This window comes from Apus apus, chromosome 4, assembly GCF_020740795.1.
Source record: "Apus apus isolate bApuApu2 chromosome 4, bApuApu2.pri.cur, whole genome shotgun sequence".
In the NCBI taxonomy this organism is placed as follows: Eukaryota; Metazoa; Chordata; class Aves; order Apodiformes; family Apodidae; genus Apus; species Apus apus.
In genome coordinates, this window is record NC_067285.1 from 4,971,217 (window position 1) to 4,987,450 (window position 16,234).

At 43.6% G+C, this 16,234-nt stretch overlaps 1 protein-coding gene across 8 annotated transcripts in view; it reads right to left on the minus strand.

Moving 5' to 3' along the window:
* TACC2 (transforming acidic coiled-coil containing protein 2) overlaps nt 1-16,234 on the minus strand; it is a 136,094-nt gene that overhangs the window by 90,359 nt on the left and 29,501 nt on the right. For all 8 annotated transcript variants that reach the window (XM_051619305.1, XM_051619309.1, XM_051619306.1 and 5 more), the window contains exon 4: nt 3,745-9,525. In XM_051619305.1, the coding sequence (XP_051475265.1) occupies nt 3,745-9,525 (5,781 nt within the window). The remainder of the gene's footprint in view (nt 1-3,744; nt 9,526-16,234) is intronic.

A 16,234-nucleotide genomic window follows, 5' to 3' on the forward strand; every position in this document is an offset into this window, starting at 1 on the left:
TATATTTGTATCTATTTGCATTACTATTTATTATTTCATTAAGCCTAGTCTAGGGTTAAGTCTTTTCCAACCTTCAAGTTTCTCTCCCTCATTCCCCTTTTTATCTTCCCTTGGGAGGGCAGTGGGGGAATAACAGGGAGCAGCTGTCACCTGCTTATTGGCTACAGCTGTGACACTCCTAGTGAGGAGCAGGTCAAGGCACAGACAGCAAGGAAGGCTCAGGCACCACAGAGAGCCAAGGAGCACCTGCAGGAGCACAGCTCTGAAAGCACTGTGTCCTGCCTGTTGGTAAGCACAGGCAGGCTGGAGTAAGGATTGCTTTGGCAGCAGGAGCTTCAGATGTCAGTGGCAGCAGAAGCTTTGGGAATTCTGAGCCTGCTGGGTGCAGGTGAAGGCACCAGGTGCACTGCTCAGCCCTGCAGCAAGCACAGCCCGTGCTGCTCTGCGCGGTGAGCCACTTCTTCTGAGGGGTGCAGAGGAGAGCCTCATCTTACTGCAGGGACTGTCATTGCTTGCAGCATGCTTATGGCTCCTCACACTTCCCTCACCAGCACACCCAGCCCTGTGAGCATCTCCACAACCCTGGAACACCCAAAGGCTTGTTAACAAGCTGAGTGTTTTGCCAAACGAATCAGGGAATGATACAACCTGTTCTCTGTACCTTACAGAGACACATCTGGGAATGACTTCATAGTGTCCTGTAGTCTTCAAAAAGCTCCCTCCTCCCTTTTTCCAGGAGACAATTGAGTTTGCATGTACTAGCCAGCAGAATTATAGAAAGTGGTCAAAAAACTCTATGCCACCTCTAAACATTTTTAAAATTCTGCCATAATTTCCAATTTTGTTCCAGCTCTGCTCAACATCTGCCAAGATGCAAACAGGAACATTTCAGTGGCATGAATTATAAGGACAGACTGTACATACATGAACCTCTTTTCTCCCTCCATAAAAGACTGAAGATGTATGGGTGTAGACATTACAAAAGGTGAAAAAAAAACACTCTCAAGTCCTGCTCTTCCTCTACAACTAAAACTCAAGGAAACGGAGTGGCCAGATGCCCAAATGTGGTTGTCACGAACACAGGTTTTCAGGCACTGACTTCTTAGGGAGACAAAAATGACAAAACCATCTAAGAAAGGGTTATTTTTTCTCCTATTAAGTGCTGGCAGTCAGTTTTGCCAAAATCCAACTCTTCAGTACTTTTACTAATAGCATAGTGGTACTTTCAGAAGAAAGTGGGTCTTATCCTTTACCCACAGCCTCCAAAAAACCTGTCCTTTCTTTACTGAAGATTTGAAGGGAAGCTATGATGACAGGCTATTGCCTTCAAACACAAAGATGATTCTTCTTTGTTGACCACTAAAGGACATGAGTGGAGGAGCCACTGCAGACAGTCCTTGTATCTACTGTTCATCACAAAAATACCCTCCTACCTACTGCCATAGGCAGGAAGGGAAGAAATTCCTGTATTTCCTCTACAGGAAGAAATCCTAAAAAGAATTTAAGAGTCAGACCATGCAACTTTTCCCCCCTCACCTACAGTTGGGTTGGCTTTCAACAGAAGAATCCTTGTCAGAGTTGGACCTTTATAGGTGCAGTGGAGATGGGAGAAAACATTACTGAAATAATCAGAACATGCCATTTCCTTCTCCTAAATATAACATATTTATTACTACTATTTATTTATTTATTTAATTCTTTCTCCCTGGAATTCTTTCCGTCAGGCCCAGATCCCCACTTTTTTTTGCATAGCTATAGTAGTTTGTCCTCTGTGTGGATTAGATGGTGATAAACAATGGGAAACAACTCTACACCAACAGGTGTTGTGACTGGAGCACACGGGGTGAGGAACACAGATGGAAATTGAGCAATGCAAAACCAGTCTTGAGCTCAGATGAAAAGTGTGTTGGATCCACGGAAGACAGACCAGCTGGCTCAACTAATGCTTTCTACTTCTCCTTTGCATGATAAAGGCATATTTCTCCAAGAGACGACCCTGATCCAAAGCAGAGAGTCCCCTCTGCCCACCAGAATCCCCAGTGTTGAAGTCCACAACACTGCAGTTGTGGCTGGCTCTGCACACAGCAGCTACCTCCTGCCTGCGTGGGCACACTTGGTATGTGTGACACCCCTTACAGCTGCAGTCCAAAAGTAGCAGCTGCCTGTTGATACGAACCCTCACACTGGAAAAACAGGTGATAATGAATTCTTAGTGCCTGTGTGTTAGGCAACTACTCCGTGGATTGCCAGCAGCTGTTTCAAGAGCCCTGCCCTGCTTGCCACAGGTATTTATTTAAAGTACAATACCCACCCTGATATAAAATGCATGCATAAACCAGGTACTGCCCCATAGTCCCTTAAGGCTTCTGAACCAGGCCATGCCAGCAATTTGTTTGGTAATCTCAAAGCTACCCACTGTGAAGCTTCACATCATGTGAAGGGAAACAAAAAGAAAGGAAAGGAGCTAGAGAGAAATAACAAGGTCTCGTTTCTTCATTACTTCACAGCAGATTCTTAAAGAGAAAGTCATGTAGCTGTTCAGATTCCCAACACTTCTAATATTCCTCTAATGCACATTTTGCTCACACAATTGGACCATATTTAGTTTCCATCCTGGGCTCACATACAGCAGGAAGAGCTCTGCCACTTCCTCACAAAAGCAGAAACACTTCAGGTATTTTCACTTCCAATATGCTTTCATCATTTTAACCTTTAAGGAACGTAGCACTGAAACATTTTCCCTCCTTATTCAGTTATTATCTAATTTTTTGGTAATACCTAGAAAGTTTCCATCTCTGCAGAGCATTCATTGATGTTGTCTGAAATAGTTCAGCTTCTCCCTCTACCCTTCTCTGCTGTTGTCTCTTGCCTGAGCAGCTACAGCTGTAGCTGTCTCCTCAGGTATGGGAAGGAAAGGGACAGTGTGCAGGGAAGTTGCTGAGGTTATAGGGGAAGCAGTGACATGAATAGATAAAGGGAAAGCACCTGTTCTAAAACAATTCTTTTTGATTTAACTGTGCATCAGACAGACAGCAAAGTAGAAGCTCAGAAGAAAAAAAAGAAAAGAAAAGAAAAAGGTCTTAACTTTATTAAAGCAGTTACTGCCAGGTTGGGAAAATAAAAAAGCCCAATAACTCTAGGCTTCTCAAATCCCAGCTATGAAGAATTCACAACTGAAACAACTCCATGTCATTAGAAACACTGAATAACAGTGATCAAAGGCACTGTCAATACAATTATATTCTATGGGAGGATAAGAGGGAGGCCTAGACAACTAAGAGTGTGAGTAATTGGGTTATACTGTAGGCTTGTTTTTAAGCACTGCAATCCACCGTGTGAATGCAGCAAGTCTCATTTAACTGGGTCACCAAAACTCAGGCAAACACCTCCTAACTCAAGGCTAGGAAGTGTTATTTGTTTGCTTAACTTGAGGCTATGAGATGTGAGCACTGGGAAGTGTAAGCAAATCCACACTGGTAAGGGCAGGAATCTGGACCAGCAGATGGAACAGGTAAGAACTGTGCTCCTCAGCTTTTAGGACTCCTCTGCCCTTACAAATTATTACAGGTGTCTGCCACATAGTCCACATTTAGAAGCATCAGAAATGCAACAGGAATTAAAGAACAGAGTAAGTGCTGTGCCCTCCCAAGCCACCCAGATAATGGGCATCCACCTTGAAAATTGTATCCTTATCAAGCCCCAGGGTCCTGGCAACCATTTCTCACAGTAATTTAAAGTAAATACCTTTCAGTAGGTAATCCTGCCATAGCCACGTCTAGAAGTTCCTTGAGGTCAGGGTTCTTAGGCTCAGTTAATGCAAGTGGGAATAGCTTTCTTTTGGCATCCTGAAGCAAGCTTTCGTCTTCTGAATTCATCTTGCTTGGCTGATTTTCAGCAACACTGGGAGCTGCACAAGCCAAGTGCTCACCCTGCTCCACCTCAGGAATGGCTGGAGAGTGATTTTTGTATAGGTCTGTCTCTTGCTCTTCAGTGCTCGTGTTTAAAGCTAAGTCACCTTCACCAGTGACTAACACCCTTGCAGTACCTGTTTCAGGGATGTCTCCAGGTTTTTTGTTACCTGTCTTTGCTGTGCTTAACTCTGTGTCACTCTTCTCTTTCACATCACCCTCAGTCATACTGTGAGATTCTAGTTTAGAGTCAGTTTGCAAGCAATCATTCTGGCTTCCTTCATTTTTTAAGTAATCTATTAACCCATGCACCATCACTTTCTTCTCTTGCTGTGCATCTTGTGACTCTTGCAATGTTTCCAAGCATTTCCTATTTTCTGGATCATCCTGCATCCTCTGCATGTCATTTTGAGACTTTATGTCATGCATAAAGTTGCTGTGAATGTGTGTCTCTCGATTCTCCCCAGGTGATGCAATACAATTGTCTGGCAATTTTTCATGACTGTAAGATCCTCCCGGGACAAGTGTTGAAGCTTCCATGTCAGAGATGCTCCTGGCAGTGTCTGGAGCACCATACTCATTTTTCTCCTGTTCATTTGGCTTAGGATCCTGGCACTGCTCAGTAGGAAGATTTACATCCTCTTCAGATGAAACTGGTTCTGCCTTACCCTCTGTAATTAAGTTATTTCCCTCTGCAGTAGCAGCATCTTTTGAGTCACTCTCCTGTACATCGCCTGTGGAGGTAACAGCTACAGTGGGTTGTTGCTTACAGTCAGAAGGTGCAGAGAAGTTCTCAGCTGCTGCCCCATCAAATGAAGCCGGTCCTTGCTGCTTAATCTCTAAGCTTATTAGCGACTCAGGATCAACACCACCAGCACACGCGTCTTCCTTTCTGTCCATCTCACCCCCTTCTGGTTGCTCAGTGGTTTTGTCTGATTTTTGCACATTTCCCAGAGCACACTCAGCAGGTCTAGCACCATCCAGTCTAGGGGCTGCTTCAAAACAGCTGCCGGGCTGCCGGTTTTCCTCAGTGTCCTGGAGACTTGCTGGTGGCAGCCCTGCCACCGTGTTTTCTTGTTGCAGAGATCTGCCTTCAGCAGCTTCGCAGGAAGTCTCAGTAGCTAAAGACAACTCCTGCTCTTCTGCTTCTGAGGTGCCCCCAGGAGCTTCTTTGCTCGCCTGGTTTGATCCTGAAATGTTTTCAGCACCACACACTTCTGCTGTATCCTCAGCCACTGGACTCTGCTTGAAGCCTGCATGGTTTTCAGACAAAAGTTGGGGTATTTCAGCACTCAGTGTGCTGTGGACAGATTTTTTAAATATCTGGCTGATATGCTCCCTGAAGTCTGGGAGGCTGGAGCTGATGTCCAGAGAGCTGCAAGTCAGAGCCTCATGCTCCCTTCCAGAGTTCTCTGCAGACTGCTCAGAAATACTGATCTCTGCCCTGGTTATGTTGTTATTCTCTTTTGAAAGCTCTTCCATTTTTTGTGAATTCCCAGGTTTCTCTAAGATCTTACTGTACTTGTCATCTACGCAGATATTGGCTGCAATTTCCTCATTACAGCCTTCTTGTTTACCACCAGATGAAAGGCTCAGCAGCTTCCCTTCTAGAGCAGGGAGAGCTAACAGAGACTCTGCTGAACTGTCAGTTTGCTGTTCTTTGAAGCTTAGCTCACTTTCTGTTTCTTTGGATTTAATTGCAGATACCTCTTTCTGCAGCTTCTCAGAACTGAACTGTGATAAGTTTCCAGTACCTTGCCCCACATTTAAAGCCTCTGGCAGGGCTAAACTGTCTCCATCACCCTGAAAACTTTGGTCTGGAACACCTTTTTCATTAATACACATCCTCCCTGCAGAGCTGTTTTCTGAATTTGCTGGTTTACCAGCGCTTACCCCGGGGGAAGGACCCGAGTGCACAGACACCTGAGAAGCTGCAGCAATCTGCAAATTAGAGTTACCTTCTAAGGTGTCTTGGCATGCTACAACTTCCAGCTCATCATTTAGTAATTCCCCCCCAGTACCACAATTCTTATTGTTTCCAGGTTGCTGGCTAGGGTGGCTGAGTGCAGAGGTCTGTGGAGAGAGGGCTGTAACATTTGCTTGACAATAACCAGGCTCCTCTGGTGACTTTTGAATGTAGCTGGATTCATACGACTTATCAGTGGGAATTACTTCCCCATGTGCCTGTGACAGAGAAGGAGATCCTTGTGTCCCTGGACTTTTATCACTTCTCATTGTGCTTGTTTCTGCTGCAGAAACGTTGTCCTCACAACTTATCTGCATGTTTCCATCTTTCTGGATGACTTCCCCAGCAGCAGTCAGACCTTCAGTCTTTTCCGAGTTCTTTGCCATTAATGGCATATTTCCCTCAGTTTCTGGACGAGGTATTTGAGGATCATTTTTCTCAGAATTATCACAAGTATGTGCTATTTCTGTACCACTTGGCAAAGCCTGCGAAATGTTAGTGGCACTTGCTGAATTCTGTGTCCCTGGAAGAGTGTTTATAGCAGCAGCACAGCTTTCCCCAGTATTAGCCTTTATCCTGCATATGCTGTCTGGCTGTTCATTCTTGTCAGGTTCTTTAGAAAACGTATCAGTGTGACATGCTGCTTCATGCTGACTAGCTGAGATCAAAGAATTCTTATCCTGCTCGGGCTTGTTTGAGTTTTGCTTACTGCAGCAGTTTTCTTCTGCCTTGAGATCAGTTTTGTTTTGCTCATTGCAATCTTGCAAATTAAACACAGTCACAACAGAAATGTTTTGCCCCTGTCTGCTGCTGTACATATCCTCTGACACCACAGCACTGCTTTTATCCTTGCCCTGCTCCTTTGCTGGGACAGAGTCCCATTGGATCAGTGCTGGACCTGGCACGGGAGATTCTTTATGGAGGTTGTTTGAAATATTTAGAGGTATTTCTGGTATGTTGCTGTGATTATTTATTTCCAATGGCTGTTCAGGTTTTAGGGCCCTTTCTTTGTGTTCCTGATCGTCTGCTCTTGTGACACTTGTCAGACTGCTTTCCTGGTTCTGTTGTTCAAGTCCTGTATTTGAAATCCAGTCACTGTCACCAACAGCAGACACTGACTTCCCCATTTGCTCTGTTTGGGGAAGAGCAGCTGGAAAACTTGCATTTTCCTGCAGTTCTCTGATACTGCACTCCAGGGTCTCCAAAGAGCTGCATGAGTCACTCTCAGAGGGACACTTCTTTTCATTGACACGTCTGTCACCTCCTTCCTCCAAGTGAACATGCTGAGGAGTTAGTCTTGAAGTACCACCTGCAGCTTGGGAGGTTTCTGAACAAGCCACCTGTGCATTTCTGTGACTTTCAGCAGCCACTCGTTCCAGCTGAGCTTCCAGCAGCACATCACACTTCCACTCACCTTTCAGTGCCAAATCTTTGTCCTCCAAGAAACTCTGCACTGCAGTTTGGTGCTTCTCCTGTTGAATATCTTCGTTTTCTTTACCATCCATGGCACTGCTTTGTGCTGCTGCAGGTCCTTGCTCTGGATTGCTGCAAGGCACTCCAGGGATGTGACTGTTCTCTTCTTTGGTTCCAGAAACCTGCGAGGTCTCCTCAGTTTGTAGAGCCATGGCATCCATGGGCCCTGCCAACTCATTTAAGCCCTGGAGCTCAAGTTTAGATGTGGACAACTTTGTTCTTTCTTCTGACTTGCTGTAGCTCTCAGGCTTTTCTTGACTCTCAGTTTTGCATTCAGATTCCAACACAGTTTCTCCAGCAAAAGCCGTTTCCCAGGACTCATCCTGCTTACTCTGCTTAATAGCATTGTTCTCAGAGTGGAGGAGCAGTGAACTGTGTGCACTGGCTAAACAGACTTTTTCAGTCCCATTACAGCCAGGCTGGCCTGAAGTTTTATCTTCTGCCTCAGTGTTGAAGTGATCAAAACTCAGAGGACACTCCTCCCTTGGAAACTGCAGGGAAGGCAGAAGATTATTCTCCAGGTCATCTGCAGCTGCTGTTTTTAATTCGCTCAATTGTTGTTCAGGTTTAGAACCAAGAGACTGTGAATTGTGTTCAGGAGGTTTAAAGTCACTGGCTAAATTCAGAGGCTTTCCCCCATCTTCTTGCCCTGAGTCACCTGGTGACATCTTTTCACAAAGACTGAAATCTTTGGGACTGTGCCCCATGTGGGTACTTTCCATGTCCTGGTGATGGCTACTAACAGAGTTCAGAAGTTGTCCTTCTGCTCCACTTGACCCCTCAGGTAATTCACTGGTTTCTGTCACTTGTGCCTCCTCTGTTCTGACTCCTTTTTTCACTCCTGTTAAACCCACCTCAGCTACTTTTTGAGTCAACTCTGTGGATCTGCTCAGGGAAGTACTTAATGCACGTTCTTCCAGTAATAATCTTTCTTCTGCTAGGGAATTTTCCTTGGTGGGATTGATAATGCTTTCTCTTTCAGAAAGTGAGGTGCTATCTCTAGACACATCATCAGCTTTTATAATTTCATTGCTACCGGCTTCATCTTTTGGGCTTTCAGTTGTGACAGGTGATTTTTGTTCTTCCTTCTGCTCAAATGATAAAGGCACACGGAAATGCTCGGCACTAACAAGCTCATCCTCCTTTTGAAGCTCTCTTTGAAAAATAAGTTCAGGTTTTTCAGAGGCTGTTTTCACTGCTTCACTCCTTATTGGATCTTGAGAGTCATTTCGAGGCACGTACTCTCTCGAAGGCTCTTCAGGCTTTGGAAACAGGAAGGCGTTTGGAGGGTTGAAAGGCAACACTGACATAAAAGTACAGGCTTCTGATTGCTCCCCTTTGCTTCCAGATAGAGTTGGATTTGCCTCATTCCCTTTAGCTGTTGTGACAGCCCCTATCTGTAGATTACAGACTTGACTGATCTCAGTGAAGCCCTGAGCATTCACAATTGCTTCAAATTTTTCACTGTCTGAGCCTCCTGTTGCTGGATAATTTAGGATTAAGGTTTCCTTTGTCATTAGCAGACCCTCTCCACCATCTGTGTCCTGTCTACCTTGCTGCATTACAGTCTGTGACTGACCTACTTCCAAAACTCCTTGCTCCTGCTTGGCCTCCTGAGCAGTAAAATAATCTCCTGCTTCTTTACCCTGGGGAAACATGCTGACATGTGGTTCCCTCATGCCACCCAGCTGGTCACTCTGCCAGGGCAATCCTAATTCACTCAAACTCATTTGTGCTACTCCTTGCATTTCTGTAACTGCTGCAGGAGAGCTGGGCTCCGAGCTGGGGTTCCTGGGATCATTCTCGCTGCTTTTCATAGGAGTGGCAGCAATATTGTCCCAGTTTGGGCCTCTGTCCATGGCATGTGCTATTCCTTCTTCTTTGTCACTCACTGGACCTGGTGATGGCATCGCTTCCTCACAATTTGAGGCTGGTAACTTGTCATTTCTGCTTTTGAGTTCTGCTGGGACATGTTCTTCGGCACAGTCTCCTAAAAGAGGCGAGGTAGGCAGACTTCTCTCTCTTGCTTCTGCAGCCTGCTTTAAGAAATCAGAGCCTGTTTGTCCTCCATCTTCTTGCAAGACACTGTTCTGTCCTGTCATCTCTGATGACACCATGCTTGAATTTGGATTGGATAAATCTTCAGCACTGTATCTACTGATGTCTTCATTACTGATGCTGCCAACAATGGAAATGTTTATTCGTTTCAAGTCAATAAAGAAAACGAAGCAAAAACCAAAACCAATTTATGCCATTCATGTTTCAAAGCCATGCAGTACATGCACTGAGAAGCTGGTAATCTGCTTTCAGGAGCTAAACCATCAGAAACACATTACAATGGTTTAAATGTTCATTACTTTGGAAAACATGTCCCCAGTCTTACCTGACAGCCACCATGCTCATGGCACACCATGCTCATGTCATGTGTTTTCACCATTCCAAAATCTGTCTCAGTTAAGTGAGAGGAGAGGGGATATACACCTAAAAAACTAAGGGAGCAACACGGGAAAGGTGACAAAAATACTGGAAAAACCACCAATACCTCAAAGAAAGGTTTTTTCATCTCTGCTTCTACAAGACTACTTTGTGCAGAGCTGAAGGCTGCACCATCTGCAGTAACTGCTGTTATCTGGCTATGCTTTTATTGTGTAGCAGGAAATTAAATTAAGAAGGGCCTGTCTGCTGTTTTCCCCAACTAATCATCACAGCTGATTGTCACCAAAAGCTCAAAGGTCCCACCCCAGCAAACGAGGCTGCCATACAATGATACACACCCTGTGAGGTCATTTTATTGCAGTGTTGGATTTCAGGGCATATAAACTATAACCATTTGTAGGATCTCTCTCCCCACCCATTCAAGATAAGAGAATAAATGGAAGCAGAGATGATGTGGGTGCACTAACTGCAAAGAAGGACAAAATATTTATATGTTTTTCTAGTGCACCTCAGTTTCCACACTGAAGTTTGTTGATGATGGAATAGGGAACAGGTTAACCTTGTTGTCTCCCTCACCTCCCCTGGGAAGCCTGGGCTTAGTTTCACTGCCTTTGGGAACGTGGAGTAAAACACCAATTCAGAACTGAACATAGAACTGTACCTAGGAGCAAGGGGCATCATTTACTTCACATGAAGTTATAAATCTCTCACACTGCCCCTCCCACCCAAAGCAAGAGGCACAGAAAACGTTTGTTGACGGCTCAGAGGTTGGTGTGATGGCTGCATGGTCTAGTTCTGTAGCTGCACAGAGAGAATTTGCTCATGGTGAGCCCATGGCTGGAGCTCTGCCCCAGCTTAGCAGTAACACCCTACATTTCAGAAATGCAAAGTGCCCTACAGACTGGAGCTATACTAGATGCTTGAAACACTTTCTGTGAGGCTGAGCATAGTCTGGATTTTAGGTAGTCTCCAGAAAACTGATAAGCTTCTCTCCCTTTCTCTGCCCAAGTTTTACTCGTGAAATACTTGATGGAGAAGTGAGTCAGTGACCAGCCCTCAGGTCTCCACAGTTCAGGTCTCTGTTTAGGTCTCTGCTGCCCCTTCAGCACCCACTGAAGCAGCACTGAAGCCCCACATTCTTGGGCTGTGATGTGGTGCACAAGATGCACTTGCAGGTGGGGTCAAAATCCCCTCCTTATACTGAGGATTGCCCAGTGCAACCATTTTTTTATGAGAGACCCTAAATCCCTTCTTCAGAGTCATTACAATGACAAATGTACTAGTCCTTAAACAGCTATTGAAATGTGCCTGTGTTTAGGGTAAGCTTCATAGCTAAGGTGAAATATCTAAACCATACAATTCGTTTATAATTTGTACATTTCATTTATAACACATTTTATTTAAACTTTTACAAATTATTTTTCCCCAAAGTGTTTCTTTCCCTAAAATCTCTATCCCTAGAAAATCTCTGTCCTAGAAAACGCTGGGGACAGAACAGCTGGCAATGCAGCAGCTGGTATTTGTTGGATCATTGACAACACAGGGCATGAAGGGACATGAACAAACACCAAGGAGATGCCAGGAGGCTTTCCCTAAGGAAGAAATAGTCTTTATAATTTGACATTAATTTTGCCCTCAAGAACTCTCAGTTGAGGAGGGGATGGAAAAGTGGGAGTCAATTACCGTTCCAGCTTTGTGTTTGTGTTGCAGGTTTATCTTCTTACTGATTAAATCACGCATTAGCAGTTGTGTGCCCAGGGTTCTTCAATCTGGAAGCATGCTGCTGTCACAGGCATGATGTTCAGGGGTAAAACCAACACAGGGGCAGGTTGGATGGGTGTGTATGTGTGTGAAGCCCTCTAACCTCTGTGAAACTGAGTGTTAAGAAAAGAAGAAAACACCACCCACAATTACAGTTTCTACTTATCACTTATGTTAAACCCCTGGTTCTTTCCTTGTTGTCAATCCCATTTGTCAGCTGAGTTAGGAAAAGCATGGTAATAAATCTGGGATTTAAACATGATAATGCTCATCATACAGACCACACATTATCATATATTTGTATTTTAAGATTTCAGCTGACAGATATTTCTCTAAGAACTTTACAGATGTGACTTCTTTCTTACACTAGATTTCTATTTGCATCTATGAAATATGGAACAGTTCCAAACATGTCTGAAGTGGTTAAGTTTTCCTGAATATAATTGCTAAACTCATGAACTATCTCCTGCTATGCTGGTAGCAGCTTTGTGGAGTCATAGTAGTAAACCTGTGACAGCAGGGTCAAGGGCAGGTGACAATCTTATGAACTGAGCCATTCAGCATTAGGAATCAAAAAACCCCAGTTTTTCTGGTGTTCAATAATGCTGGAAACTTATTCATTTTACTCAGGGGTAGATGAAGGAATTGGGACAACTTTGTAATTACTGTATGCTGAGCAAAACTAAAATGACAGTGCTGGTACATGCTGTGTCAGCAAATGAAATGATTTCTTTTAGAATGGAAGAGCACACATTCATATCTGTGCTACTTCAGCTTGCTTGGGTGGTTTATTCAGGACATAGGATAGGGTTAAAAGGTTCAAGTTTCTAGTCATAAGATACATCCAGACAGATCTGTCTGAATATCTCAGTTTATGTTTTTCCTTCTGATCGAGGTACCAAGTAAATACAAGGAACATGTCCTGCATCTTCATTTTCATTTTTTTTGTAATCTTGCTTTTCTGTCTGTAGGACACTGCTGGGGTTAGGCAAATATCTGTTGGGAACAACTTTAGCACAGTTGATCCTGCTTTAGGGCAGGAGGATGGACTTGATGACCCCTTAAGGTCACACCTAGTCCCATTATCTTCCACTCTTTTTAAAGCAAATCACACTGCAGGGAAATGACCCCACATGCTGAAGATAACTCCCCTGAGTAAAAGCCAATCTACATGAAAACGTATTAGCCATCAATAATTACCTGCAGGGAGCATGTATTTTCAGACAACCTGTCCAATATGATGCAGATAAAGCTAAACAACACTAAAAGTTGCTTTATTATTATTTTTTTATTTTTTTTTAAGACAGGAAAACAAAACGTGTTCTCTTTTGAAGTTACATGATCTCTTCCCTTTGTAATCTGAACTGGCTCAATATTATTGAGGGAAAAATTCATACTGTAGGGTAATATTTAGAACAATACATGCAAATGAGCAAGTATGAAAGAACATTAAGACTTCCTCAGATTTCATGTAGAGCTTAGGGCAGAAAGAGTCATTTTATCGAGAATAATTGCTGCACATAATTGATGATATGTCAAGAAAAAAGAAAATGCAGTCATGCAAAGACCTAGGTGCATATGTCACTTGAAATATGCAAGTGCCCCACTGCACTCAAGAGTTACGAAAGGAAATCTTTCCTAGTCTTAAAAGTTAAGCACACAGTTAAGGATTTGCAAGTCAAAGGCCTTTAAGTAGTGACCAAGTGGATGTTATCCTGCCAGTTACAACATCAAATAACAATCAGTTAGATATTTATATGTCTAAAGTGTTTTGCATAAATAATTCCTGAGAAACTGCTTGTTTGAAAGCACATTGCAAATTTACTGATTGATTTTTATTACCTGTAGTTAACTTTTTCCACCTTCAGAATATATTGTAGCAAGTTTGAATTATCCTGGAGCAACTTAAGAGTCCTGCCCAGTTACTAAGATGGTTGTGAGGACATCACTGCCTGGTTTGTATTTAGGGGTGTGAAGCTGTATAGGATGTTAAGAAATGGATCTACCATGGTGCTTCCAGATTGAGAGCCATACCCCATCTACCAGCCACTAACACTTAAAATTGCATTTTCCATTACTCTGTTTTGCCATCCACAGCAAAGGCAAAGGAACAGAAAATAAAACCAGCAGTAGCCAGACAGGCTCTCTGGCTTTTACTCTCTGGGGGGCTGGGGGTGGAGCAGAATGATGAGTAGAGATGGCCAAAGATGTTAAGCCTACTTAACATAAACAAGAAATTATGATCCAACACCTGAAAATCATAACTAGTTTAAAATTTCCTTGTCTTATTTCTTTGCTTGCCTTCTAAAACACAGAGTAGTAGTTGCGAGGACAGGCAGCCTTGCCAGCTCAGTCACACTTGTGAGGGAGAAAAACACTCAGTGCTGAAGCCTATGAAACCCAGAGGTCACCCGCGGTTATTGCCATCCATAGTGATGTAACTCAGAGCTTGAGTGATTATGTTCCCAGGAGTATGAGCCTGAAATCTGAGGATGAATTTAGAAAGCACTGAAGGGGACAGATGCACAGCCAGCTCTGCAGCCAGGGCACACATGCAGCTGCTTCTCAAATGTTTCTGTCTGGTTCCCTTGACACACCAGAGATCTACATTTTGAGTTTACACGTTTGGATACATTGTACTGGAAGACTCCAGTTAACTTAAAGAATCCTTCACTTTAATCTGTCCCTAAGAGGTATTGGAAATTCATTAGGAACATGGAAATAATTTTCATGTTCCCTTTAAAAAAAAAAAAAAAAAAAAAAAAAAAAAAGAAAGAAAGAAAAAAGAAAAGTCAGAATTGTAGAGGCAGAGCAAGTCATTATTTCGACTTTTCAGTGTAAACAAACACATGAGAAATCCATCATTGCTACAGAGCTGCAAACAGCAGCCAGCTTCCCCCACCCTCCCCGTTTTCTGAGCTTTCAGGAAAAAGTGAAGCAAGAATAATGATCTGTATGATCCTCCTGGGAACTGTCCTTCCCTTCTCTTCCCACCCCCAGTCACCTTTCACCTCCTTGTTCCATACACAGAATAAAATGCAGGGCCTGCAATACTTTAAGTTTGATCCAACTTATTTGTTTTAACATTAAAGAAGCTGAACTACTGCTGCCACAAGCAAACATGGCCAGATCTTGAGTTCCAGTTCCAGAACTGGCTCCTAGTCTCCATCCAAGATATCCAGAGAGTCAGCAGGAAGCCTGGCACAGAACTGATGGTCCCACAGGATGTGTGTCAGCTTCAGCTTGTCATTCTACAGCAGCTCTGAGGGCCCCACAGGATCTGTGTGATCCAGGTGGCAGAGCAGCCAAGTTCATCCATGGAGAGCGCTTGTTCCCCTGAACTACTCCTGGCTGGGAACCCTTTCCAGTGCTGTATCTGCTGCTTCCTGAATCTGCAGGGAAAAAATAACCCTCTGGGATAGAGTTGTCCAGCTCCTTCTCTGAATGTGCACCAGGAGAAAGGCATGGTTGCATCTCATGCAGACACCAACACAAAGCCTGAGGCTTGCCAGGTATTCTAGTTCTTCAGCATTTTTATTTCACAGTGAATTTTACAGATTAGTTGCTGATGGTGCTGCTTTTCAGTGAGAGGCTGGTAAAAATTTGGACCGAAACGGAGTATTTTAAAGTAAGAGTTATGGACATTTTGAATTCCAAAACGTAAGAATTTTAAAATGACTGAAATGATTCCTGAGAATTCATGGAGGATGGAAGAAAGTCACTCAGAAGACTGGAAAGAATCAAATGTGGTAGTTTTCCAGACAGAGATACTCCATCCAAAGATGGCAGGTCATACCCTTTTATGACTGTAAGAGTTCACTTCAGGATGGAAAAGATGCTTTCAAAGCAGCACACGGGAGCAACTTAAAAATAAACAGCCTGGAACTGGAAACTCCAAAGATTTTCCGTTTATTGTTTTTGTTTTTATCTTGGCAGGATAGAACTTAGAAGCCACCCTGACCAGGCATGTGCTAGCAGTTTCATTAGTAAAGCTAAATAAAAAATAAATGCCTGAGCTCCTGCCCTTCTAATACCTTTCCTGAAACAAGAATCTTCCAAAGCCCTTCAAGCTGACTCATCTGTGTAGCACTCATCTCATGAGTCAGAATTTTGCATGCTGAAGTGTAGAGCTGTTTTAGACAGCTGGAACAGAAGGTGTTCTTGGTACTCACATTTTGAAAAGGATCTCCTAAAGAACTGAAGCTATGCCCTTTTTGAGCAGTGCACTTTAAAATACGCAGATTGGTCACAGGAATGCCTGTGCTAATATTAAAAAACAACCCAAGCCCACAAGACTGCACTTGCTGCAGCCAAACCACAAATATTCAACACCCGAGATAAGAGAACCCACCCCGTAGTCTTCTTGACTATCACTGCCCATTTTGACACCAGTTTGGACAGCTTCATGTGCTGGGTGGGTGACAGTGTAGCTTTTTGTTAATTAGCTGTGCTCAGTCCATGGTTTCAGACCACAGTAGCGTGTAATTACTGGCTTCTTCACTTCACAGAGTCTTCCAAAGGGCCACATGCAGGAATTGCTGACGCTGATGGAAACCCCCACTCCCTGCACCGCAGCTCCAGTGTTGGTTATTTTTCCACTCATACTGAATACTCCTACACCTGCTTGTAGCTACAGCCTGAACTTGTGCCTCCACTAAAATCCAGACCCTCAGAGAGAAAATTACCTGGC